Source organism: Ciona robusta, unplaced genomic scaffold (assembly GCF_009617815.1).
Source record: "Ciona robusta unplaced genomic scaffold, ASM961781v2 AP042746.1".
NCBI classification, from domain to species: domain Eukaryota; kingdom Metazoa; phylum Chordata; class Ascidiacea; order Phlebobranchia; family Cionidae; genus Ciona; species Ciona robusta.
The window spans coordinates 247,047-273,950 of record NW_028323125.1 but is presented as its reverse complement, the minus strand read 5'-3'; the positions used below and the strand labels follow the sequence as shown (position 1 = coordinate 273,950).

Sequence of the window (26,904 nt, the reverse complement as noted above, 5' to 3'; positions counted from 1 at the left end):
TACGCAATGTGACAAGTATGTCCCCCCTGTTTTGTATGAGTCGCCCTCTTTCTCGCCTTATCTTCGTTGTGTGAACACTTCATCGTTGTGTCGTAATAAAGGAGTCCATAAATGTTGGGGAGCTGGGTGCTTAATAAAGGAGTCCATAAGTGTTGGGGAGCTGGGTGGTAGGTCCTAATCGTGACGAGATAGATAAGAAGGTACAAGAAACGAGCACGCGAGGAGAGCATTATCATTGACCACCCCCTACACTGGACACGACCTTCCGAGGACACAACGGTGAAGTACTTTGTATATATTTTGCATGCTAAAATATAGTATTTATATTACTTTATTTGGATTATTTAGTTATTATGGCCCAAATTTTTTCTTTTCTTAAATTCCCTAAATCCAAGTCGATTAAACATTCTACTCCATTAAAATTTGAAGAGCCTTTTACCCTTTTGCCGCAACTTCCCAGTAGAACAAATCCGCTTAGAGATGTGATACTTATGTTAATGGTGATTCTTTTGGTGGCGCACCTTTTGGTAACTTATTACACGCGCGCGAACAACCCACCCAAGTCGGCGAGCATTCCGCGAAACCATCCGGTGCTAGCGCAGACTTAGCCACGTGCGGCACAAGCAACCAACAGTTAGAGAGATTGTCCCATAACGACCTAAAACCTAAACTCCCTACTTTTTGGCTCTTCTCCGTGCGTCTCTGGTTAAGCACGGTTGAAACTATTTTTGGCGCTAACCTCGTTTTTAGTGAGCATATTCGTTTTACGCATGCCATTTCGGCCCTCTCGGTCCTCTGAGCAAGTTAAACGAGTGGGGTATTTTATCATGGACCGTGAAGTTGACTATCCATATACCAGTCTTAAAACGGCGTTACTTAAGCTTTTTATGAGTTTAACGAGGTGCGGCAGAGTTTTAACAAACTTTTTCACGAAACGCGCTTGAACGGTCGGCGGCCGAGTGAACTGTTGAGCGGGATGAAATCTTTGTTGAGCAGCCACCGGTGATTATGGCGTCGTAGCTGAAAGTCTATTAAAAAAATTGTTTGTAGAACGTCTGCCGGACGGCGTTAGACGCACCTTGGGTCTCGAATACGCGCAGTCAAGTTTGAAAACTCTTGCCTCTAAAGCTGAAGACATAATAATGCTACAGTCGCCTAATTCTTTTGCCAGTTCGTCGACCCCCGTAACCGACAGTACTGATACGCCTAATTCAGTTAGTTCTCAGATGCTCATCAACGATAATTTTGAGCGACGTATTCATCGGTTGTCTGACGCGGTTCAATCCTTTGCCAATTTACCCAGTAGCAACTCGCCATCCCGTCAGGATATACCAGCTTTCAGTGGTTCTGGTCAGCGCACTAATATGTTAATTCTCCGTTTCCCATTGGTTCGGTTCCACCCAGTTCTACGGCTCGTTTTCATCCCCGCCCCAGGTTTAATCCCCTCCTCCTCGCTCAAACTCCTGGCAACCCCACCGTTTTGATCAAAATCAGTCTTTTCGTCCGCGGTATCAGGTTAACCGTAATTTTCCTCCGTCGGATCTTTGCATTTATCACGCTCGGTATGGGTCGGACGCTTATAATTGTGTTGAGCCATGCATGCAGTTGGCACGATCGTTCAAAAAACGGGCAAGGTCCTTCACGTGTTCGGTGAAGCGTGTTAATCGGACTTTTAATAAATCGCCATACATTCACCGTCTCTGATAAACGTCTGAATTTGTGTCTTTTTATGCGATTCCGGGAGTACTGTAAGCATTATTCCGTTGTGGTATGCGCCTCGTTTTTATCCACAGCAGTTTCTACGGTTACAAGGCGTTTCTGGTAAGAAGACTTTTCGCGCTTTTGGTCGTATCAAGCTTGTTTTGAATTTTAATTTGGGTCGCTCATTTGTCTGGACCTTTCATATCTGTGATATTAAACATGCGATCTTGGGTGCCCACTTCCTTAGTTACTATTGCCTTGCAGGTTGACGTGTATGGTAAACGTTTGGTTTCGTTTGCCGTTGTGTATTACGATCCCATTCGGAAGCGAATGAAAAGCCCGATGGGGATTCTTAGCAAATGTGATGTTCATCGCGGGTTCTGTAACGGTCGGTACACGTACATATGTCTGGAAGGTGCCCAAGCTCATTGATTGTCCCAAAACTAAACCTATGGGCACCGATCTCATTACCCTTCACTTTAGTAAATCCTCCCGTCCTTATCGCCTAGAAATTCGCGATTTGGGCCTCAGCGTGCATACCCAATCTTCTTGCCCACCAAACACTTTGGCCTGTTATTCCAAAGACGCTTTGTGGTGACTCGGCTGGTCTCACCATCGTTCCTCTTAACTGCTCTTCAGCCTCCTTAATGCGTAGTAGTCCTGTTAATAAGATGATCGCATCCAACTCCGCCTCAAATTTCGTGAGGTCTGACCCAACTGCTAATATGATTAACGAGGCTTCAGACACGACGGCTGAAAGTGTATTCGCAACATGACGGCTGACGTACATTATCTTAAATGCACCTTACAATCCCTTCTGTCCACATTATACATGCTTGTCTCCCGTCAGTATCCTGGAGAGATTCTGAGTAAAATCTTAGGAGGACAGCGCGCCGTTATCACGGTTGGTGATCTTATGACCGAGATTACATGTGAAAAGATTAACGGATCTATCATGCATTCTCTTAAAAGCATGAAAACTCTTTGCCACTCGTCCTCTTATTCGATACAGAGATTCGTCCGGCAAACTTCGAGTAGGCCAACTCTACCGGAATGGATTAGTTTATGCTGCCGTTCCAAGCCGGGTGATGTCCTTTAAAATCCTGGATTTCTTTTATGTTTTCGAGAATTACACTCTTTCGCACGTAGACCCAAAAATTAACTACGTCACTCCATCTCTTACTGCAGTCAATTTCCAACACAAAACACTCGTTTATGGATCCTTGATGTAAATTTCCCAAATCTTCGAATGGTTTTGAAGACTTGAACTCCATGTTAGCCACACTTTTAGTCAGGCCAAACTGACGCATGACAAATTTTACCACTACCTTGACTCTAACTCCAATCTTTCCATTAGCGCTGACATGGAATACGTCTCTAGAACGTTAGATGCCTCCGCAAAAAACATTTTCCTTAATGTAATTAGCTCCATCACTTCACCCTTTTGGACCAGCGTGGTCATGGTTTTGGACCAGCGTGGTCATGGTTGCGTTAACACTCGCGTATTTTGGGGGAATTTTCCTGACTATTTGGGTTGTTAAAATTTACGGAGCGTCCATTATTTCTTCTGTCAGGGGCAAATTTATTGACGTTCCCTTAGGAAATGATAATGACCCTGGTAGTGATGATAACATGCGACTTAGTGATCTTTCGCGGGAACGTCAACCAAAACACAAAGCCTAGGTATCATACTTTTGTCACAATGACTATCATTGTTATATATGCATATTTTTTTTCTTTCAACAATTTACTCATGTCGTCCTCACCATTCTCCCTGTTACCGTTGCGTTTAACCGTTGTTTGTCCGTAAAGTGTTAAAGTAAATATATGTATATGTTTACCTAAAGAGAATTAGTATAATTGGACCCGTATTTACGTATACATTAATTTTTTTATTGCAATATATTCAATCTAAGACTTCAGTATACTCTCACCATATTCGTATTTTTAGACATATTCAGCAAGTAACACTGAGACGCTACATATAGACCACCAAAACCTGAAACAACTGCGCGATACAACCAACCTAATTATTCCTCGCGAACTACGACAATTATGTCAGTTCACTGCAAACGCATACCAAATACCAAAGTATAAATTACCGGCATCAGCTTAATGTACAGCAACAAAAATATCTATACCACGTGATCATTACGATATTGCTATGCCAGAAAATGTCATGAGGAACAATTCGCGCTGATTGCAAATATAAAAAAGACCGCCAACTCCGTCCCCATTTCGCTTGGTCTCCATTGTAAAAGATAGGCGCATGGTAGTTTAAGGAAGTTATAGCTGTTTATTTCAAAATCTACACCAACTGTTCAAGTTTATTAGGCCAGTTTAGTTATTTGGTGGGTTAACGCTTACAGTTTACCACTTTTTAGGAAATTTAATTATTTAATAATTTTAATTAAAAACCTTCAAGCAAACGGTTTGTTAGAAATATTTGTATATTAGAAAATAGTTGTTGTACCCTATAACTGTGAATCAAGTCAAAAAAATGAAGAAAAACTACATAAAACGCCCTCGAATCCATTGACTACAATAGTAAACGGGAACGACCCGCAAAAGCGAGAGAGTGTATCGTGCTCTCTCCTTTGCCGACATTGGAGATGCGTAACTGCCCAAAACCGTGATATTTCTTTTATTCACGTGACCTCCAACTCCGTCCCCATTTCGCTTGGTCTCCATTGTAAAAGATAGGCGCATAGTATTTTTCGCGGGTTTTAGCTGTTTTTTTCAAAAACTACACCAACTAATCAAGTTTATTAAGCCAGTTTAATTATTTAGTAGGTTAACGCTTACAGTTTACCACTTGTTTAGAAAATTTATTTATTTAATAAATTTAATTAAAAATCTTTTAACAAACGGTTTGTTTAAAATATATATTTTAGAAAAAACTTTAAATTAAGTGAAAAAACGTTAATTAAGTGGAAAAAACGAAGAAATCCATTGATTACAATAGTATATGGGAACGACCCACGATAGAGAGAGAGTGTATATCACCTCTCTCCTTTGCCGACATTGGAGTTTTTTCTGTGGTGTGACCTTGTTGGTCATTTATTCTAAACATGTGCTTTTGTTGCGGTACTCTTAAAAATTAACAATACAATTCATTTTTTAATGCAAAAAAAACAAAAAAACATTTTTTTTATGAAAATGTTTTAATTAAAACTGTACAACTGTTTTAAACAATAAAAAAATAAAATTTTATTTTTACAACAATCGTTTTAATTTTTTGGCAAAATATTTTCTTTTAAAAAAGGAATTCAAAAAATGTTAATTGTTAAGTAATCAACAATTAAATTGTTATTTAAAAAATTTAACATTAGTTTTTACAACATTTTTTTTTCTTGCAAAATAATTTCCAAAAAATTTAAAGTTCAAAACAGTACAATTACTTTTTTTATGCAAAAAAACATAAAAACCAATTTATTCATGTTTCCCAAAAAAAAATCAAAAAAATGTTGCAAAATAATTTCCAAAAAATTTAAAGTTCAAACCAGTACAATTACTTTTTTTATGCAAAAAAAACATAAAAACCAATTTATTCATGTTTCCCAAACAAACTCAAAAAAATGTTTTAATTAAAACTGTACAGTTAATTGTTTTAAGCAATAAAAAATAAAATTAAAAAAAAAAAATTATGATTAGTTTTTACAACCATTTTTTGTTTTTGCAAAATAATTTCAAAAAAATTTAAAGTTTAAAACAGTAAAATTTTATATAAAAAAAAAAATTTTACAAAACAGTAAAATTTTATAAAAAAAAAAAAATTTTTAAGATTAGTTTTTACAACAATTTTTTTTTTGCAAAATAATTTCGAAAAAATATAAAGTTCAAAACAGTATAATTTTATAAAAAATTTTTTTAATTTTTTTTTGCAAAATAATTTCGTTTTAATTAAAACTGTACAGTTAATTGTTTTAAGCAATAAAAAATAAAATTTTATAAAAAAAAAATTATGATTAGTTTTAACAACCATTTTTTGTTTTTGCTAAATAATTTCAAAAAATTTAAAGTTCAAAACAGTAAAATTTTATAAAAAAAAATTTTTAAGATTAGTTTTTACAACAATTTTTTTTTTTTGCAAAATAATTTCGAAAAAATTTAAAGTTCAAAACAGTACAATTACCTTTTTTATTAAAATAAACAAAAAAAAACATTTTTTTCATGTTTCTCATAAGAATTCAAAAAATGTTTTAATTAAAACTGTACAGTTATTTGTTTTAAGCAATAAAAAAATTAAAATTTATGTAAAAAAATATTTAAACATTTCCTTTTACACCAACTTTTTTTTCCCAAAATAAATTCGTAAAAATTTTAAGTTTAAAACATTACAACTACTTTTTTTATACAAACTAAAGGAATTCACAAAAATATTAACCGCAAGGCTAATTCACAGCAAGACTAATTCACCGTAAGACTAATTTACCGCAATACTGGTTCACCGCACAAGACCAATTCACCGCATTTACCGCAAGTCCAATTCACCGCAAGTCCAATTTACCGCAAGACCAATTTACCGCAAGACCAATTTACCGCAAGACCAATTTACCGCAAGACCAATTTACCGCAAGACCAATTCAACGCAAAACCAATTCAACGCAAGACCAATTCAACGCAAGACCAAATTCAACGCAAGACCAAATTCAACGCAAGACCAAATTCAACGCAAGACCAATTCAACCCAAGACCAATTCAACCCAAGACCAATTTACCGCAAGACCAATTTACCGCAAGACCAATTTACCGCAATACCGCAAGACCAATTTACCGCAAGACCAATTCAACGCAAGACCAATTCACCGCAAGGCCAATTCACCGCAAGGCCAATTCACCGCAAGACCAATTTACCGCAAGACCAATTTACCGCAAGACCAATTTACCGCAAGACCAATTCAACGCAAGACCAATTCACCGCAAGGCCAATTCACCGCAAGGCCAATTCACCGCAAGGCTGGTTCACCGCAAGGCTAATTAAGGCTAATTTCACCGCAAATCATAGTTCACCGCAAGAATTGTTCAGGGTAAGACTAATTCAGAAGTTTCAGCTCGTTTGTATCACATCACCCTACATTGTGGAAATTTATTGACAAATTAAAAGATAAACAGGGGAGAAACGAGGCAGTCAATGAGCAGTATGTTGCCGGAGAAGATTTTTATCTCCTCGCAAAAAGAAATATCGCGATGCTGCAGAAAGGTTAACAACTCGACGTAACCTACTACTTAAGAGGAGTAGCGCATAACATTTTTTTTGTTCTTTTCTGCTCTTATGAATCGAAATTCAATTGGAGTCGCGTCCTCATCATAAGCAATAAAAAAATTAAAATTTATGTAAAAAAAATATTTAAACAATTCCTTTTACACCAACTTTTTTTTCCCAAAATAAATTCGAAAAAATTTTAAGTTTAAAACATTACAACTACTTTTTTTATACAAACCCAAAGGAATTCACAAAAATGTTAACCGCAAGGCTAATTCACCGCAAGACTAATTCACCTTAAGACTACTTTACCGCAATACTGGATCACCGCACAAGACAAATTCACCGCATTTACCGCAAGTCCAATTCACCGCAATTACCGCAAGTCCAATTTACCGCAAGGCACAATTCACCGCAAGTCCAATTCACCGCAAAACATGTCTACGTGTATTCAAGTTAACTTCTGTGAACCAGATTTTTAGATTTCTGATAAAAATGCATTGTGTCTGCGAATGCGCAGTAGCCGATGGGAACCAGATTTCTTGGGAACCAAGAAATTGTTTTTGTGTAGTTTCCTATATATATCTTTTAAGTGGACATTTTGTTCAATCAATTTCCAGCTATTTCTATCTGCATTTACATTCCCTGTTATATCAAGTTTATTTGTAACCATGTTAAAATCACCCATAATGAGTATTGTTGTGAAAGGGTTGTCAGGTATTTTTGATTTGAAGATTTCAAGTTGCGATTTGCGTATGTTTGCATAATTTAATTTTGAACCAGATTGCAAATAAAGATTGAAAATGTGCATTTCTTCATTGTTTCCAATTATTCTTATTTTATGCATCCAAAAGAGCTGTATGATTTCATGATGAACAGAATATTTTCGAGTAAGATAATTTTTGACTAGTAATATTGTTCCTGATTTGATTTGTCTTGCGTTGCCTTTACATGGTGCATTTGTAAAAATTGTTGTATCAGTCATGGTTTCTAGTTGTTTTATCGTCTCCATGTTTGTTATGTGTGTTTCTTGTATACCAAGGATCGTTATATTGTTGGTGGTAATGTAGTTCGTGATTGCGCCAAGTTTATTTTTTATTCCATTTGTATTGATTGTTCCTATTTTAGTATGATTTGCCATAACGCTCTTAAGTCCATGCGAGAATGCGAATACAGTTCACTAACAAGTTACGAATACTTGATAACATTTGTTTTCACTCTATACTGTTACAAAGATGGGTAACGACTTTGTTTAGTGTGGAGTTATTACTTTTCGTTTTTTTGTTGGGGTGCTGGTTGTTTTAAACAGCATTTGCAAGTTTTCAGGTGATCTTCGGATCATAGGGGGATCAGGGTATAGTTCATTTGCTGGTATTCCCATACTATACATGTTGTGGTAGGTTGGTGACGGGTTGGTAATTAGGTCGCGATGGTATTGTTCAATGATTTCTATGTTTTCTTCGGTTGTCTCTGCGTTGTGGGGTGTTCATGCTCATGTCCGGTGTTTCACTTCTAGAAACATCCGTAGATGCTGGCGATGAAAGTGTTGTATTTTGCTGATCGTTTTTTATTGCTACGATTGCTGGTTCTGCTTGGTTGTCGTTTTTAGGATTAGGCGCTTCTTTTCCACGTGGGGTTCTTTGTTTTTTTATTCGTTGCGGTTTTGGTGTTCGGGTGGCTTGGCTAGTACTCTCTGCCAAGCTAGGGAAAACTTCCATATTTGCTAGATCTATTTGTGGTTCTTCATTCCCGAGTATGTCAAATTTGTTGGTCAATTTCAATTGTGTGTCTTGTGGTGTTGGGCGATTTCGTGGTTTTGGTGCAATTGTCACCCACGGTTGTTCCCTTCTACCAATAGCTACGGGCTTTGATCGGCAATTTTTTGTAATGTGCCCTTCTGTGTGACAGAAATTACAATGCCCCTTTTTCGGACAGCGCGTCTGCACGTGTCCTCGCTCCTTGCAAAATCTACAGAGTGGTAAGTGGGACTCACCTGGTCTCGTGACGGTTGCCCATTTTCCGCAGATTTTTATCACTTTCGGGAGGTTGTTTATATTTAATTTGTGAAACGAGATATTCAGCCATCCGTTTTTAATATGTTGAAAGTTTCTGTGGTATCCTAATTCCCTGGTATTTACCTGTCCCCATTTGTATTTTTCAAGAAGTTTCGTGATTTTGTGGGCTGCTACATAGCAGGGCACTGGATGGAGGGTCACGACCTCCAGTGGTGGTTTGGGGAGGTGTGCTGTGACCACCATGTTGTTCCCATTAGCAGATGTGAAGTTTACCTCCTCTGTGTTAAAGTGGTGTATAATTCTATCCACTTTGTGAGCGCTTTCTAGTTATAACGTCAGCAGGAAAACCACATCTTTAAAGGATTCAGTAATAACCCCTTCGACATCATTGAAGATAGCTTCTAGAGGCCCACCTGGCGCAAACAGCTCCATAAACGTAGAGACACTAATGTGCTCTGTTTCCTTTGAGCTGGATGACAACTGATCTTTTAACTTCCTCATTCAATTCGACTACATTGGTCGTCGCCATTTCTGATTTTATTCTAAGGAATGTGGGGACTTTCAAGGGTTGGAGATCTGGACAGCGGTTTGTGGTGCAGATATGTGGTCTTTACTAGGTAAAGAGCACTAAAAGGCGAGTAAAACATAGTAATAATAACTAATTATAGGCGAAAAAAACAATTATCAGTGTTGCCCAATTAACACAATTTACAGGTATGACAACACACTACAAACTGGGGACTTTCAAGGGTTGGAGATCTGGACAGCGGTTTGTGGTGCAGATATGTGGTCTTTACTAGGTAAAGAGCACTAAAAGGCGAGTAAAACATAGTAATAATAACTAATTATAGGCGAAAAAAACAATTATCAGTGTTGCCCAATTAACACAATTTACAGGTATGACAACACACTACAAACTAATTGGGCGCAATAAATTAAACATTGGTAATTAATTAAACAGGGGTAATTAACAGTGTTTCCAAAAAAATTGCGAAATTTAAATTACACAGTCACTTGCAAGCTACACGATAAGGTGAAAATGAGGGCGTAGTATGGGACTTAACTAAAATTGAGCGGTTTTAGGCAGGCTTAAACGTAACTTATTCAAATAAATGAAACAGGTCACCTGGTCGACGGGCAGTAAGGCAAGATTCCAACAGTGTAAGCACTTCTCCAACGAGCAAGATTACGACAATCGTTCTTACTTGAGATCAAAGAGCCGAGAAATCTTAGCTCAAAGAGCGGAGAAGCGCATAACATTGGCTTTTGATTGAGTGATGTGCTTTGTTTCTTACTTTCGTTAAAGGTTAACTGTTAATAAAATGACTTTCATTTTAATTGTCATATTATGATAAACGTGCACCTAAGCACATAAAACAAGTCTTTGGATACATTATAAAGGTGAATTTGTTTTGCGGAGAACTGGTCTTGCGGCGAATTCCGGCGAACTGGACTTGCGGCAAACTAGAACTGGACTTGCGGCGAACTGGTCTTGCGGCGAACTGGTCTTGCGGCGAACTGGTCTTGCGGCGAACTAGTCTTGCGGCGAACTAGTCTTGCGGTTAATTGTTCGCGATGTATTTTTCGACGATGAACTCAGCGGACACCGTGCAAATCGATCGTCAAATTTGGGTATAGGGGCGAAAAGACTAATCGAACCGCCTGGTAGCTGGTTCCCTTCGAAGTTTCCCTAATGATAATCTGGCGCTCTGTTGCAGTTTTATCTGGTAAGGGGAATGATTACAGGTCTTGGGGGCGAAACGCCCTCAACCATGGCCCACTCAATACACGGCCTAGGAATACACCGAAACTGCTCAGAAAGTAAGATGCCTATTGACCCGAATAATGCCCATTATAATTACATTGTTATGTCACGGTTTTATGAATGGATTTCTTTCATTTTGAATGCAGTTGTTGGTAGGTTCAATACCAGTTCTAGGTTGTTTTAAACTTACAGTTAAACACAGAACGTGTCGCAGGGATACTTTCTTGTTTAGTTAAAATCATACCAGACATATAAAGCAGTGGGCTGCTACATAGCAGGGCACTGGATGGAGGGTCACGACCTCCAGTGGTGGTTTGGGGAGGTGTGCTGTGACCACCATGTTGTTCCCATTAGCAGATGTGAAGTTTACCTCCTCTGTGTTAAAGTGGTGTATAATTCTATCCACTTTGTGAGCGCTTTCTAGTTTTAACGTCAGCAGGAAAGCCACATCTTTAAAGGATTCAGTAATAACCCCTTCGACATCATTGGAGATAGCTTCTAGAGGCCCAGCTGGCGCAAACAGCTCCATAAACGTGCTCTACGTTTCCTTTGAGGTGGATGACAACTGATCTTTTAACTTCCTCATTCAATTCGACTACAATGGTCGTCGCCATTTCTGATTTTATTCTAAGGAATGTGGGGACTTTCAAGGGTTGGAGATCTGGACAGCGGTTTGTGGTGCAGATATGTGGTCTTTACTAGGTAAAGAGCCTAAAAGGCGAGTAAAACAGAGTAATAATTACTAATAACTAATTATAGGCGAAAAAAAATTATCAGTGTTGCCCAATCAACACAATTTACAGGTATGGCAACACTACAAACTAATTGGGCGCAATAAATTAAACAGGAGTAATTAATTAAACAGGGGTAATTAACAGTGTTTCCAAAAAAAAGTTGCGAAATTTAAATTACACAGTCACTTGCAAGCTACACGATAAGGTGAAAATGAGGGCGTAGTATGGACTTAACTAAAATTGAGCGGTTTTAGGCAGGCTTAAACGTAACTTATTCAAATAAATGAAACAGGTCACCTGGTCGACGGGCAGTAAGGCAAGATTCCAACAGTATAAGCACTTCTCCAACGAGCAAGATTACGACATATAAAGCAGTGCAAAGGGTTTATTAGTATATAAATATCAGTTTATTATAAAGAGAGACGATCAGATTCAGTTTACCAACACAGAAAACCTACGTTTTGAATATATTTGATTTAGTAGAAAGGCAGTTGGCAAGTTTTATAATGCAGCACACCTTTATAATTTTATTTTAAATAAATTCTAAGCCACCAGAATTATTAAGCAAGCTATTTAAGCATGGTTAATAGGTGTTCCATAGTTGGATAAAAATATTTGGATAAGGGTACCATCTTTGCATGTTATGATTATGAAGAAGTGGCAAGAAGATCTTTAATCAGTAACATCATCAATATAATCTTTAACAACAAAGAGACATGTGAAAATAATTCTGTCAGGAAGGAACACTAGTAAAATTTAAACAGCGACAAAGGTCTTTAGTTAGAGACACAACACTTACATACGAAGGGAGGCTATCGTGAGTTTGTTTGTATTATACAGTCTTAATTTATGATGTGCCTGTATGACCCATTTTTGGACCTCGAGGAAGAGCCTCTGTCCTGCTTTAACAAAAAAAATGGGTTATGAGCAGCAGGACAGATCAAGTAATGCTTGTGTTTATCCAATATCCTATATTGTTTTTAAGGACCGGTTTTAAAAGTCCGCAACGGACATATCAATTAACTTACTTGTTGTTACTGCGGTGTTCGTTTGCTAGATATATATAGGCTGTCTTAAAAAACTTCTATTTTAAGCCAAATACTATTTTCACTCAGCGACTGAGCCAAACTAAACTATCGGTAAAACTTACTTGTATGCCGCACGTGGTTAAAAGTTAAACTATCGGTAAAACTTACTTGTATGCCGCACGTGGTTAAAAGTAACTCCTATCTGTTCAGTCATGCTTAAACATTTATAAAAAATATAAGATGTTGATAAAATAACCCGAAAAATAACAAACTGTTATTTGATGCAAAAACTACAGCCAGACAGCAAAATCCATTTATAAAACCGTGACGTAACAATGTATTATAATGGGCATTATTCGCGTCAATAGGCCTCTTATTTTCTGAGCAGTTTCGGTGTATTCCTAGGCCGTGTATTGAGTGAGCCATGCCTCAACCTATTCTCAAACTTTAAATTGGTAAGAAGCCCCGACTCGCTTGATTGGAGCCGGGCGTGGAATGCGAATGCCAAGTGGGCCACTCGATGCGGGATGAAACGAACGCGTGGTTAAGGCGCCCGACGCGACGCTCACAAGATCCCACAAAACGTGTCGGTTGGTAGAGACTGCGGGTCGGTGGCCATTGAAGTCGGAATCCGCTAAGGAGTCTGTAACAACTCACCTGCCGAATCAATCAGCAGTGAAAATGGATGGCGCTGGAGCGTCAGGCCCATTATACCCGGCCATCGCGGTGGTACTGGCGTCGAGGTGGTGCGACAGACCGCGACGAGTAGGAGGGGCGCGGCGGGTGCGAGCCCGGGTGGAGCAGCTGTCGGTGCAAATCTTGGTGGTAGTAGCAAATATTCAAATGAGAACTTTGAAGGTCGAAGTGGAGAAGGGTTCCATGTGAACAGCAGTTGAACATGGGTCAGTCGACCCTAAGGAATAGGCGAAGGCCGTTCTGAACCGGGGCGATGCTCGCGAACCTCGACACGGAGATTGGTGCTTCGGCGCCTAGTGCGGTAACGCAAGCGAACTCGGAAACGTTGGCGTGGGTCTCGGAAAGAGTTCTCTTTCCTTGGTAAGGGGGTGGCGATCCTTGAATCGGTTTGCCCGGAGATACAGCACCTCTCTTGTGCTGTCCGGAGAGCCCGCGTCGGCCCGTGAAAATCCGAAGGAGATGGTGTAATTTTCGTGCGTCGTACCCATATCCGCAGGAGGTCTCCTAGGTGAACAGCCTCTGACCGATAGAACAATGTAGGTAAGGGAAGTCGGCAAACTAGATCCGTAACTTCGGAAAAAGGATTGGCTCTAGCCTCTAGGGGCTGGGTAGGTCGGGCCATGGCACGAAGCGGGATGCGGCGCTGTACAGATCCGTAACTTCGGAAAAAGGATTGGCTCTAGCCTCTAGGGGCTGGGTCGGTCGGGCCATGGCACGAAGCGGGGTGCGGCGCTGTACCGGACGGGCGAACACCTACGGGTGTGAGCCTGGAGCTGTGTCGGCGTCTTTCCGTGAAATGCCGCAGCTAATGCGCCCCGTTTCGGCCGGCGTCGAACAGCTGACTTAGAACTGGTACGGACCAGGGGAATCCGACTGTTTTGATTAAAACAAAGTTTTGCGATGGCCGTCACCTGGTGTTGACGCAATGTGATTTCTGCCCAATGCTCTAAATGCCAAAGTGAAGAAATTCAACCAAGCGCGGGTAAACGGCGGAGGTGATGATAGGCATTTTCTTGTAAAATTGGGCTAAGTCAACACATGAGGCGAGGTGATGATGATCAATAAAAGCAATATCACAAGACTTGTTTAAAGGGCCAACCAAAAAGTGTTTTGGGATCAGGAGGAACTATGCATCCTCGCGAGCATAGAATTGGAGCTTAGTCAAAAAGGAATAAGAAATATCAATCAGGAACTGGCCAAACGCTTTCCTTCTCGGAAACTGGAAAGCATCAAATATGTTCGAAACAAAAAGATTGAGTTAAGCAATTACTAGAAAGCATGAGGCATCCGGTAATGGAAACAGCACAACCGATGCAAATTGCGGGTACGGTAGGAACGTATTCTCCTCTGGTATCGACTGGCCAGAACGACTCCCAGTGTGAACTTTCAAACTGGAAGAATCTTATTATGCAGGCTTTGAGAGTAGCTCACCATGGGCTAATCTGATCGTGCCAAACAACTTGGATGATACAATTGGTTCCTCGTAAAAGGTTCTAATTGATCAGGCGTTTGAAAATATAGTCCCTTAAAGTTTAAGGGCAAAGGTAAAACTATCAAGAGTTAAGCAGAAACAAAGGAGAAAAAAGTGTGAAATTCGGAGGGCTCAATATGCAAAGACAAATTCGGAGGGCTCAATACGCAAGAAAACACACAAAAAACAATCAAGAGTTAAGCAGAAACAAAGGAGAAAAAAAATTGTCAAAAAGACAAATTCGGAGGGCTCAATATGCAAAGACAAATTCGGAGGGCTCAATATGCAAGAAAACACACAAATCGATTACAAGAGAAACAGACAACAGGCTGGGCTCAATATGCAAGAAAATGGGCTCAATATGCAGGAAAACACACAAATCGATTACAAGAAAAACAGACAAAAGGGGCTCAATATGCAAAGACAAATTCGGAGGGCTCAATACGCAAGAAAACACACAAAAAACAATCAAGAGTTAAGCAGAAACAAAGGAGAAAAAAAATTGTCAAAAAGACAAATTCGGAGGGCTCAATATGCAAAGACAAATTCGGAGGGCTCAATATGCAAGAAAACACACAAATCGATTACAAGAGAAACAGACAACAGGCTGGGCTCAATATGCAAGAAAATGGGCTCAATATGCAGGAAAACACACAAATCGATTACAAGAAAAACAGACATAGACCTTTCCGGGCACCGACATCCACGATGGTACGGAATCACCTATAGTCGATCGTCTCTAAAGCGGAGTTTCATTAGTCGAGATGCAAACAAGAGACCGAATAGAGTGAAGAACATCACCCAATACCAGCTCCCACTGTGACAAAGGTAATGCGTGTGTTTTCAGAGCCAATTGGACAGTTTTCCACACGGTCCCTACCGTTTTCTCCGCTTGGCCGTTTCCACGAGGATTGTAAATACACGACTTACTACAGGCAATGTTTTTCCCAAGAAGATAACCTTTGAATTCGTTCGATGAAAACGCAGGTCCGTTATCTGAATGTACATAACCTGGTGTCCCACATAACGAAAAAAGTCTATCGAGACATTTAATTGCCGATAAAGTAGATGTATCTGTGCAAGGAAATGCAAAAGGAAAACGTGAGAACTCATCAAAATTAAAAGATACTTGTTATTCGAAGAAGAATGGACAGGGCCTTCTATACTCAGCCTTTCCCACGGTTGAGTGGCTTTAATGAGAGTGCCAATTCTTTGATGCGGAAACCTTGGTTTAATTTCAGCACATACTCTACAGGCCGAAGTCATTGATTTAACTTCCGCAACAGAAAATGACAAATTCTTAGTTCGAACGAAATGCATCATTCTGGAAACACCTGGATGACACATTGTTATGAATTTGTTGTAAATTGTAGGGGGTAGATATTGTTGAGCTAAACGCCCGTGTTAACGAATCAGGCCCAGTGTTTTGTTGACCAGGACGATATTTAATAACATACGAAAAGGAAGCCAGTTCCATACACCATTGTTGCACTTTATTGTTTTTAATTTTCGATCTGCGTCGACTGTCAAGCATAAATGCTACCGATCTTTGATCTGTAATCAGCGTGAACGTTTTCCGAGCCAACAAATGCGACCACTTTCTTATGGCCTCAATAACAGCCGTGGCTTCTTTTTCAAAGGCAGCATAATGCACTTCGCTTCCTTGCAAAGTACGTGACATAAACGCAACGGGCCCGGCCTCCTTGATTTAACGTTGCTGACACCGCGATGTCCGAGGCATCGCACTCTACCACAAAAGGAATGAATTCATCAATAGAACTTAACGCCGCTTTCTCTAGCTCCCCTTTTAACAAATTAGAAGCATCTAGGGCTTCCTTGCGTAATGAAAAAGCTTTGGATGTCGCAAGGGGTCGAATTTTATCGGCAAAACGGTAAATCCACTTCGCATAGTACGCAAACATCCCTAAAACGCGACGTAAGCTCCGAAGATCAGCCGGTGGTGGAAACTCTTTCAGGGGTCGCATACGTTCTGGGTCCGGCTTTACAAAATTATTGCCAACAACGTAACCAAAGCTATGTACGTTCGAAACAGCGACCACAGACTTCGAATCGTTTAAGGTAAAGTTTCTTTTACGCGCGGCATCCAAAAATGCCTTCACATTTTTATCATGTTCACTTTTAGTTCTGCCACCAACAGTTACGTTGTCTAATTACGGAAATGTGTCTTTTAACCCCTCTTCTTTACAAAATTGAGCTATCTTTCGTTGAAATACCGCAACACCGTTTTTTACACCAAACGGAATTCGTAAAAATTCATAAAGCCTACCGTTGGCCTCAAACGCGGTATATTTTCGTTCAGATCTACGAATTGGAATCTGGTGGTATGCGCTTCTCAAATCAAATGTTGAAAATATTTTGTACTTTGCAAGTTCGTTAATCATATCATCTATCCCAGGCAATGGAAAAGCGTCCAATTCCGTATATACGTTAATAGTTTGTGAATAATCAATACACAAACGTTTCCTACGTCGATTTTCATGATCCTTAACAACAACTACCTGTGCTCGCCAAGGAGAAGAGCTTGCTTGAATTATCTTCCCTTCGAGGAGCTTGTCGATGTTTTCTTGAATAAACAATTTATCTTCCGGACTATATCGCCGAGATTTCGTTGCTATTGGCTTGACATCTGATGATAGGTTAGAAAACAGCGAGGCTTCCTCAATTATAGCTCCCCCGACAGCACAAATCGAACCATCCCCGATAACCAAGTCTGATGAACTGCCTCCGTGTTCAAAAATAACTCTTTGATGCTTGCTTTGAAAGTCCAAACCTAAAATAATGTAGCAGTCGGGATTTGCTATGTGCAAACCACGCAGCCTGATATGCACCGACCCTACACTAGGTCACTAGGATTTCCGCACTTAAGCGAACGCGACGCCTCACAATGCCTTCTTCCGGTTCTCCCAATAAACACACGAATTGCAAAGCGACGGTTCTCTGTTAAATGAATGAAATGAATGAATATCACTTAACAGAAGAGGTGAAACTAATAAGGTAGTACGGTATATAAACAGTTCACATAGGAAAACAACATTAGCACCAAATTAGGCTTAATTAACACGTTTGAGGTAACCAATGAATAATAGTACACGTACCAACTTGTTAGGCGATCAGGCGGAATGAAATCCACAATAATGATTACACAATGTCCAAACAAGCAATGTACTTTAACTTAAATCACTGTAAATAGCATCACAATAATCACTTTTATATAAAGAGGTAAACTTAATTAGTACATCACTAATACTGCACATAAAAACTACTTAATTGCTTCAGCTTATGGCTAGTACGTGGCTATAACGCAATACTGTCAAATACGGTTTCCTAATATCCAGACATTACTGATAACACAACGTGGTTCATAACAAAGAACTGCCCACGTGACTGGGTAACCATGACGATAAGCATAAAATGGATACGAGTAAGGATGATGCATGCAGCGTAACTAAATGACGTATGAATGACGTGAAGAATGGATGAAAGTATAATAACTCGCTGTAACATTCCCCCCACGATGTGCGAACGCACATCTAACAACAACAAACAGCGAGGTTTATACAGAAAGATCAATGTTCATCATCTCCGACCTCTCGTACCGCCTCTTGAATCAAACATAGTTTGGCAATCGGCCGTTTAAATGTCCCATGACTGGTTTTCACCATCGCACTTCGAACCAGACCACTCTTATCTGGGAACGTCTCGATCACTCGACCCATCGACCATCTTCCCCTCGGTAGCAAATTGTCCACTAGTAGAACAATATCATCGTTCTCGAAATTTCGTTTCGTATTTGTCCATTTTTGACGTATCTGCAATGTCGGCAGATATTCTTTAACCCAACGTGTCCAAAACTGGTCAGCCAAGTATTGCACTTGACGCCAATGACGTTTAATGTAGTTGTCCTTTTTGTCGAAAACACCAGGTGGTGCTATATCACAATGCCTTGTCAATAGCAAGTGATTTGGTGTCAATGGCTCCTCACCCTCTGGATCCATTGTAATCGGTGTTAATGGCCTCGAATTGAGAATTGCTTCTATCTCGACCATTACAGTTGAAAGTGTTTCGTCTGTAGTTGTTTGACCCAACATGAATGAGCTGAGTATTCTTCTCACTGATCGAATCATTCGCTCCCAAACTCCTCCAAAATGACTCGCTGTAGGTGGATTGAATGACCACTCGATGTCCTTCTGTCTCAAATACTCATTGATTTGAGATTGATCCAGCTGCTTCAATGATTCTTTCAGTACTCGATTGGCACCCACGAAATTTGTACCATTGTCGCTGAAAATCTTCTTTGGCTTTCCTCGTCGACCAATAAATCTTCTTAGAGCGTCGATAAATGAATCTGTAGAAAGAGAATGTGCTATTTCGATATGAACAGCACGCACTGCTAAACAGGTAAAGATGCACCCGTATCTCTTGACTTCGCTTCGTCCTTGCTTAACCATCAGTGGACCGAAATAATCCACACCAACATAAGAAAACACTGGTTCATTTGCTGAAATTCTCTCAATTGGTAGATTCGCCATCATTTGTTGTCCAACCTTTGAATTACGACGACGACAGAAAATACATTGTCCCAACACTCGTCTCACTGCACCTCCTCCTCTTATGATCCAATACTTCTGTCGTAGAGACGTCCAGGTAAAACTCATGCCAGAATGCTGAACTGTGCCGTGATGATCCTTGATTATCAAATCTGTCACATGATGCTTGTTCGGCAATATCACTGGATGCTTTAAATTATAACTCACTGAAGATCGATGCAGACGACCCCCAACACGTAGAACACCATCAATCAAAACTGGATTCAACTTTCTCAGACTTCCTTTTGAATCCTTTCTCTGCGACTCATCCGCGATGATATCTTCAAACTCTGATAATTGTACATGTTTGATTATGGCTTTTTCTGCTTCTTCCATCTCTGTAACACTGAGCGGTGTAGTAGCCACTTTGTTCCTGTCTCGCACGAACATCTGGAATCTCCGCAGCCACGCTACAGCTTTCTTCAGTCTCTTCCATGACGAATACCGAAGAAAGAAATTGCTCCAAAAATCCTGTCCTGTCTTCTTGACTTGAACAGCTGCAATCTTTGCTTCTTTGCATACAAAATCCTCAGGTAGATCACTGGAATTCCACTCCGGTTTTGGCCAGCTCTCCTCTTCCTGGGATAAAAACTGTGGTCCAACAATCCATCTCTCACTCCTGATGATCGCTGACACTCTCAATCCCCGTGACGCATCATCAGCAGGATTGAGTGTAGTAGGTACATACTTCCATTGAGATGTACTTGATCCTTCTTCAATCTTCGCTAACCTGTTTGCAACAAAAACTGGAAAACGTTTTGTTGAGTTATTAATACTTCGTAACACTGCTGTAGAGTCCGTCCAGAAAACTGACTTCCGGACTTCAAAATCCAACTCCTTTTTGAGCACTTGATCCATCTTCACAGCTAGTGTCGCTGCTGTTAATTCTAACCTTGGTATAGAAACAGACTTCAATGGAGCGAGCCTTGCCTTTGCATACAAGAGTCGACACCAAACCTTTCCTTCTTTATCCGTGATCCTCACATAGGAAACAGTCCCATAGCCTTTTGATGAGGCATCAGAAAAATGATGTAGATCATATCCAACAATTTTCGAACAATAATTCAGCTTCAAACATCTTTCGATCCGAAGAGAGGCAAGTCCAGGTAACTCTGTGATCCACTGTTGCCACCTCGTTGCCAAATCCTCTGGAATTTCTTCGTCCCAGCCGAGCTTCTGCTTACATAGTTCCTGCAATATCATACGAGCATACAAAACCACTGGCGCCACAAATCCAAGTGGATCAAACAGTGAACTCACAACCGACAGAATTCCTCTTCTTGTAATCGGCTTCTTCTTCACTGATACATCGAACTGAAACACATCCGTAGTGTGATCCCAACTGACTCCAAGTACACGTTCCAAATGACTTGTTTCTGAGAACTTCTTCACAGTATGTTCCTCCGGAACAGAATCCAAAACTTCTTCTTTGTTGCTCAACCACTTCTTCAGCGTAAATCCTCCACGCTTCAGTAACTCTCGTAGTTGATTGACCAACCTCTTTGCTTGACTGACTGTTGGCATGGACTTTAAACAATCGTCCACATAAAAATTGCGATGAACTGTAGATACAGTTTCTTCGTCGAAGTCTACAGCATTGTCATCTGCTGTTCTTCTTAAACAGTAATTAGCACAACATGGAGATGAGGTTGCTCCAAATAGATGCACCAACATTTTGTGATCCACTGGCTCCTTAGACATATCCCCTCCAGGCCACCAAATGAATCTCAAGTAATCCGTGTCTTCCGACTTCACCTTAACTTGATGAAACATGGCTTCCACATCAGCAACCAACGCGACTGGTTCCTGACGAAAACGTAACAGAACACCAACTAAGCTGTTCATTAGATCCGGTCCCTGCAGCAATTGATCATTCAACGACGTACCTCTATACTTTGCTGCACAATCGAACACCACTCTGACTTTCCCTGGCTTCTGCGGATGCAGAACTGGATGATGAGGTAGATACCACGATCCTTTCGCGTCATCTTCTTCCTCTGTAATTTGCTGAGCATAACCACTCTTCACATACCCGTTCATCGTCTGTGAATACTTCTCTCTCAGATTGCTGTCGTTCCTCAATCGACGTTGCAAGTAACTCAACCTTTGCACTGCCTGTTGACGATTATTAGGTAAACTTGGCGATCCCACACACCATGGTAAACTTAATTGATAATGACCATCTTTGAACTTCGCTGACTCATCCAGCATCTTCAATGCGTATTTGTCTTCTTTTGATAAACCAACACCAGAGTCGAGACCTGAATTCTTAAACTCTGTCTCCCACATCTTCTTCACTTGCTCATGTAAAGCATCTTTACACAGAGACACACGATTCACGCTAATATGCCACATCCTCTCCTTGTCAGGGTGAGTAGAAGCATTTCCAAACAACGACCAACCAAGAACTGACCTGACTGCACTTGGCTCTCCGTCCTCCCCATGTATCCATTGTTCATCCACGAACACTTCTGGTACATTTGCTCCGATTAGTAGCAGAACTTCTTCCACCGCTGGCTTAACGAACTTAATTTCCCGTAGATGATGCCAATCCCTCTCGCACTTGTTCGGGGTAACTGGTAGATCATCGATAACAATGACTTCTTGTAGGCTTATGGCTTCTCTTCCATCCAGAGCTCTAACTGACAAACTTATACGAGAACCATTATTATTTTGGGTTTCCCCTTGCACAGTTGAAAGTGTAAACTTAATCTTGTCCCCTTTTACACCCAATGTATCCACTAACTTCTGAGTGCACATAGTTGCATTAGAACCAGAATCCAAAAATGCATAAGTTTCAATCTCCTGACCATTATTGCCAGTAACTTTAACAGGGACTATATTCATGTAGACCTGTTGACCAACCTTCTTATCAACTTCTGTCTTCGCTGCAAATGACGTTGAAGTTACTACCGGCCTCTCCTTCTGCTGCGGCTTGAACTCCTCTCTTTGATTTGGTTGAAACCCTGTAGTAGGTCTCCTCTCCTTCTGATAAATGTGTAGTAGTGTGTGATGACGTTTCGTACAATTCGACACGTTGCACGGTCTTGCCATGTTGCATCTTCCTCGGCAACTTTTCTGTAGGCAAGAAAAACAAAGACCTTCTTTCCGTACAATATTTAGTCGCTCATCAACTGACTTGTTCGCAAACAGTTTGCAGTTGTTAATTCTATGCTGTCCTTCACACAACAGACATGTATATTGATTAACGTTACCGTATCTCGGCGGTTGCATCGGCCTTTCCACTGCAGATACCGACGACACATGTGTTGACACTCTAGAATCTCTCTGCGGCGGCTTCACGTTGCTCCTTTGCCACCCTTGTTTCTTCGTACCCAACGTTCGACAGAACATCGTACTCTCCATCGTTGCTTCAAACTTAACCAACTCCACCAGATGTTGAAACTGGGGTTGCTCTCCCCTCAGTTCACGATCACCGGCGATTCGACTCCACTTGTTTTGTATCTGTGGAGGTAAACGCTTGACTATGCTTACCAAATGCTCGAAGTTATTTATCTCCGACAAATAACCCATATGCGACAACGTAATTAGACACTCTTCCATGTCTTGAGCTGTCCTCTGTAGCCCCTCGACGTCTCCATCTCTCAAGAATGGACCTTGAGTTAACTTCTCCACATACGACCGAACGATCACGAACGAACGACCATACCTCTCGTGTAGAATCTGTCGGGCTTTCCGATATCCCGCTGTTGATTCCATCACAGAACAAAATGAAATACTGCGCTGTGCTTCTCCGGTACAGTATTGTATCAAATAGTTTAATCTTGCAGCATCGCTGTTCACACGACTTGCGATGTGCTCCTCGAAGACTTTTTGAAACCTCATGTAATCTACTGGATCACCAGAAAAACGTCTCAGTTCCGGTTTAGGCAGATCCATATAATCCTTTAACATCGTAGCTACATGCGCGAGATCACTGACCTGTTGTCTTTCACCATAAAATGTCTCTCCTCCTGGTTCATAGCTACTCTTCTGTTTTGCTGTTTGAGCAGGTAATTCCTCCTTCTTCAACTTCCGCTCCGTTGACGTCAACGGATCCAGGTAACTCCTATCTGGAACTTCATACCTTCTGTCTGAGTAATACAGGGTGTTCGTCTCTGGTTTATAAACCGGCGAAACTTCTGTCAGGTCTTCTGGCCTTTGCCGCGGCACGATACCAATTGCGGACCTTGTTTCCCATCTATCTTTAACATCAGCTGCCTGTATCTCATGTTCAATCTTCAATAGTTCCATCTTTCGCTTCAGAGCCAACTCCTCTGCTTCAGCTTTCTGCAGCTCTATCATCTGCTTCTTCTTCAGCAATGCCATCTCTCTTCTTACCCGACCTACTGCGCTACCTTGAGAACATCCACTTGATGCACAAGATAGCCCATCTACTGCTTCATCAGAAACATTAGATTTGACATTTCTTTTGTCTCTTCTTTCGACGCCCCGAATCCATGTATCCACACGATTCATGAATCCATCTAGGTCGACATCGACTCGATCTCTTTCTTGCGCTGCTTTCCTTTTTTCTTTACGCTTATTGAGCTTATTCACATACTCGCAATGTATGTGTTTGTACTCTTCATAAATTGTTTGTACATGCTTAACGTTCTTCTTTAACTTCATCACATTTTTCGACTCTGACATCAACGCATCTGCTTCTTTATACAGATCGTACAAGTCGAACACCATATCATCTAACATTGTTTTTGTAATCATCATGTCCACTCTAGTTTTTCAACAACAAATTGAGGCTTGGCGCACGAAGCACTCAAAGTTGAAAAACTATCTTCTTTCTTCTTAACAACCAAATGAGGCTTGGCGCACGAAGCACTCACGGTTGTGAACTTTCTTCTCAACTACAAATGGGTCTTGGCGCACGAAGAACCCAATTTGAGAATTTTCTTCTCAACAGCAACAAAGTTGAGAACTTTCGTGTAGCAGTCGGGATTTGCTATGTGCAAACCACGCAGCCTGATATGCACCGACCCTACACTAGGTCACTAGGATTTCCGCACTTAAGCGAACGCGACGCCTCACAATGCCTTCTTCCGGTTCTCCCAATAAACACACGAATTGCAAAGCGACGGTTCTCTGTTAAATGAATGAAATGAATGAATATCACTTAACAGAAGAGGTGAAACTAATAAGGTAGTACGGTATATAAACAGTTCACATAGGAAAACAACATTAGCACCAAATTAGGCTTAATTAACACGTTTGAGGTAACCAATGAATAATAGTACACGTACCAACTTGTTAGGCGATCAGGCGGAATGAAATCCACAATAATGATTACACAATGTCCAAACAAGCAATGTACTTTAACTTAAATCACTGTAAATAGCATCACAATAATCACTTTTATATAAAGAGGTAAACTTAATTAGTACATCACTAATACTGCACATAAAAACTACTTAATTGCTTCAGCTTATGGCTAGTACGTGGCTATAACGCAATACTGTCAAATACGGTTTCCTAATATCCAGACATTACTGATAACACAACGTGGTTCATAACAAAGAACTGCCCACGTGACTGGGTAACCATGACGATAAGCATAAAATGGATACGAGTAAGGATGATGCATGCAGCGTAACTAAATGACGTATGAATGACGTGAAGAATGGATGAAAGTATAATAACTCGCTGTAACAATAACATCACAACAAAGTTTGTGGAGTATGTTTAAGTTTCGTATCTTGGTACTGAACACCTTTTATGGTCAAGTCAACCAAACAGAAACCAACCGAACGGAGTTTCACTGATGAAGACGCCATACGAACTTGGTGCGTTGACGGATAGGAGTTTGAGCGTAATTTAGTGCAAACCGAGTCATCGATGTAACTTTCCGACATGCAGCCGTCAAATGACACAATGAATGATCCGTGTCTGCTACAGCCGCAAAACGTTCGTCGACTTTCTGGGATCGCCTAGGGCCACGATTCCACGATTTGTTGCGACAAGTACGAGAATAAAGGGCCTTTACCGCGACAAAAGTAACAAAAAGCATCGCGAGCCGGGCAGAATCTTCGATCGTGCCAGCGATGACCACCACAGAAAGAACATTTCTCTTCCTTATTGGTAAATCCTAGAATTTGCGTATCGTGTTTGATTCCGGATTCGTTAATCGTTTCAGCAGATACGGCGTTTGAATGAGAATCCATATTAGAAAAATATGCAGCCGAGTGTTCCTGTGCTTGACACAGTGAACGAGCTACATCGAAAGCTTGCTCTAGCGTGAGTTCATTATTTTCGAGCAACCGTTGGCGGACGTTATGAGATGACAAACCATTTATAAAGGCATTGCAAACCAACTCTTTTCTATAATCCTCCGCGCTGACCTCTTTGAATTCACATTCCTTACTCAACGAATGGAGATTGTGAAGAAAGTCGTGTAAATTTTCATCGGGCCTCTGCTTTCTAGTTGCTAAACAGTGCCGTGCAAATATTACGTTAACCGGTTTAACGTACACACTTTTCAATTTATTTACCGCAGCATCGTACGTCGTACAATCTTCTATATGTTCGTAAACGTCTGCACTGACATACGCAAACAAGGTACTTAGCTTGTCAGGAGGTTCGACACATTGGACTTCCGCTTGTCCGGAACACTTTGCCAAGAAATCGTTGAACACCTTCATAAGAGAGAAGGAATTCAGCAAAGGAATTCACTACATTCACATTATTGGGGGATGTATCTACTGACACATTCCGTCCCATTGTTCCCGAGTCATTTCGCCGCGAGATTTTCAATAATTTCCATTCTTTATCACACCCCGGGATACGAGCTTCACAACGACTTATTGCAGAACGTTTCGTCTGGAAGGGCATGAATGCTAATATTAGACTACTCTAAGGCATGTCTATCATGCCAACAATCGAAGGTCGGTCGCCATACATTTAGCAGCATTCAAACCATATCTGTTCCTTCCCAACGATTCCACAGCATCCATATTGATATAGCTGGCCCACTATCATGTTGCGAGGGTTATCGTTACATCCTGCTAATAATAGATAGATTCACCCGATACCCTGTAGTTGTACCCATGACCGATATCCGTACCGACACGGTTGTACACGCGTTCTGCTTTCATTGGGTAGCTAATTTTTGTGCACCTGCACAAATAACGACTGACCGAGGCGCACAGTTCACCTCGGCTAACTGGTCCGACTTGTGGCCAAATTTCTGGTGGCGAAACTCATTTTTACCACCAGTTTTCATCCCATGTCCGACGGTATCGCGGAACGTTTTTTTCGTTCATTAAAGGCATCTATTATGGCCCAAACCAACGAAAATGGTTGGTTAGGCAACCTTCCTTGGGTCATGCTCGGTTTACGACGGTCTGCATATAAGCAAGATTTAAAATGTTCATGTGCCGAGTTGGTGTACGGTACAACTCTTCGTTTACCAGGACAGTTCTTTGAGAAACCATACTGCAATGTGGGCCAGCGTTCGTTTCTTTGCGATTTGCAAAATCGTATGAACAAACTTCGCCCGACTCTCGCGCGACCTTTACTGCAATCCGTCACACATTGATCCCAACCTCTGGTCCTGCTCGCATGTGTTTGTTTGGGTAGATCGTGTCAAAAAGAGCACTGGAACGTCCTTACGAAGGTCTTTTCCGAGTTGTTGGACGCGCGAAGAAATACTTCACAATTGATTTTGGCA

At 40.7% G+C, this 26,904-nt stretch overlaps 2 protein-coding genes and 2 pseudogenes across 3 annotated transcripts; 1 reads left to right on the top strand and 3 right to left on the bottom strand.

Moving 5' to 3' along the window:
- Window positions 1-5: 5 nt before the first annotated feature.
- On the top strand, window positions 6-4,368 carry LOC149723549 (uncharacterized; annotated as a pseudogene).
- A 3,682-nt stretch (window positions 4,369-8,050) lies between these two features.
- On the bottom strand, window positions 8,051-9,495 carry LOC149723548 (uncharacterized; annotated as a pseudogene).
- An 8,003-nt stretch (window positions 9,496-17,498) lies between these two features.
- LOC149723547 (uncharacterized) lies at window positions 17,499-24,900 on the bottom strand. 2 transcript variants are annotated; one of them, XR_016386926.1, is made up of 3 exons: window positions 24,482-24,900; window positions 17,733-24,323; window positions 17,499-17,574 (listed from the first exon to the last, which is right to left on the bottom strand). XR_016386926.1 is itself a non-coding variant. In XM_089893571.1 (2 exons), the coding sequence occupies exon 2, from the start codon at window positions 23,949-23,951 to the stop codon at window positions 18,204-18,206; it is 5,748 nt and encodes a 1,915-aa protein (XP_089749697.1). In that variant the 5' UTR covers window positions 23,952-24,323; window positions 24,482-24,900; the 3' UTR covers window positions 17,499-18,203. The 2 variants fall into 2 exon arrangements, 1 of the variants encoding a protein (XP_089749697.1); XM_089893571.1 differs by having other exon boundaries at window positions 17,499-24,323.
- Window positions 24,901-25,165: 265 nt separating this feature from the next.
- LOC149723546 (uncharacterized) lies at window positions 25,166-25,876 on the bottom strand. Its single transcript, XM_089893576.1, has one exon. The coding sequence runs from the start codon at window positions 25,874-25,876 to the stop codon at window positions 25,166-25,168; it is 711 nt and encodes a 236-aa protein (XP_089749702.1).
- Between the last annotated feature and the right edge of the window lie 1,028 nt (window positions 25,877-26,904).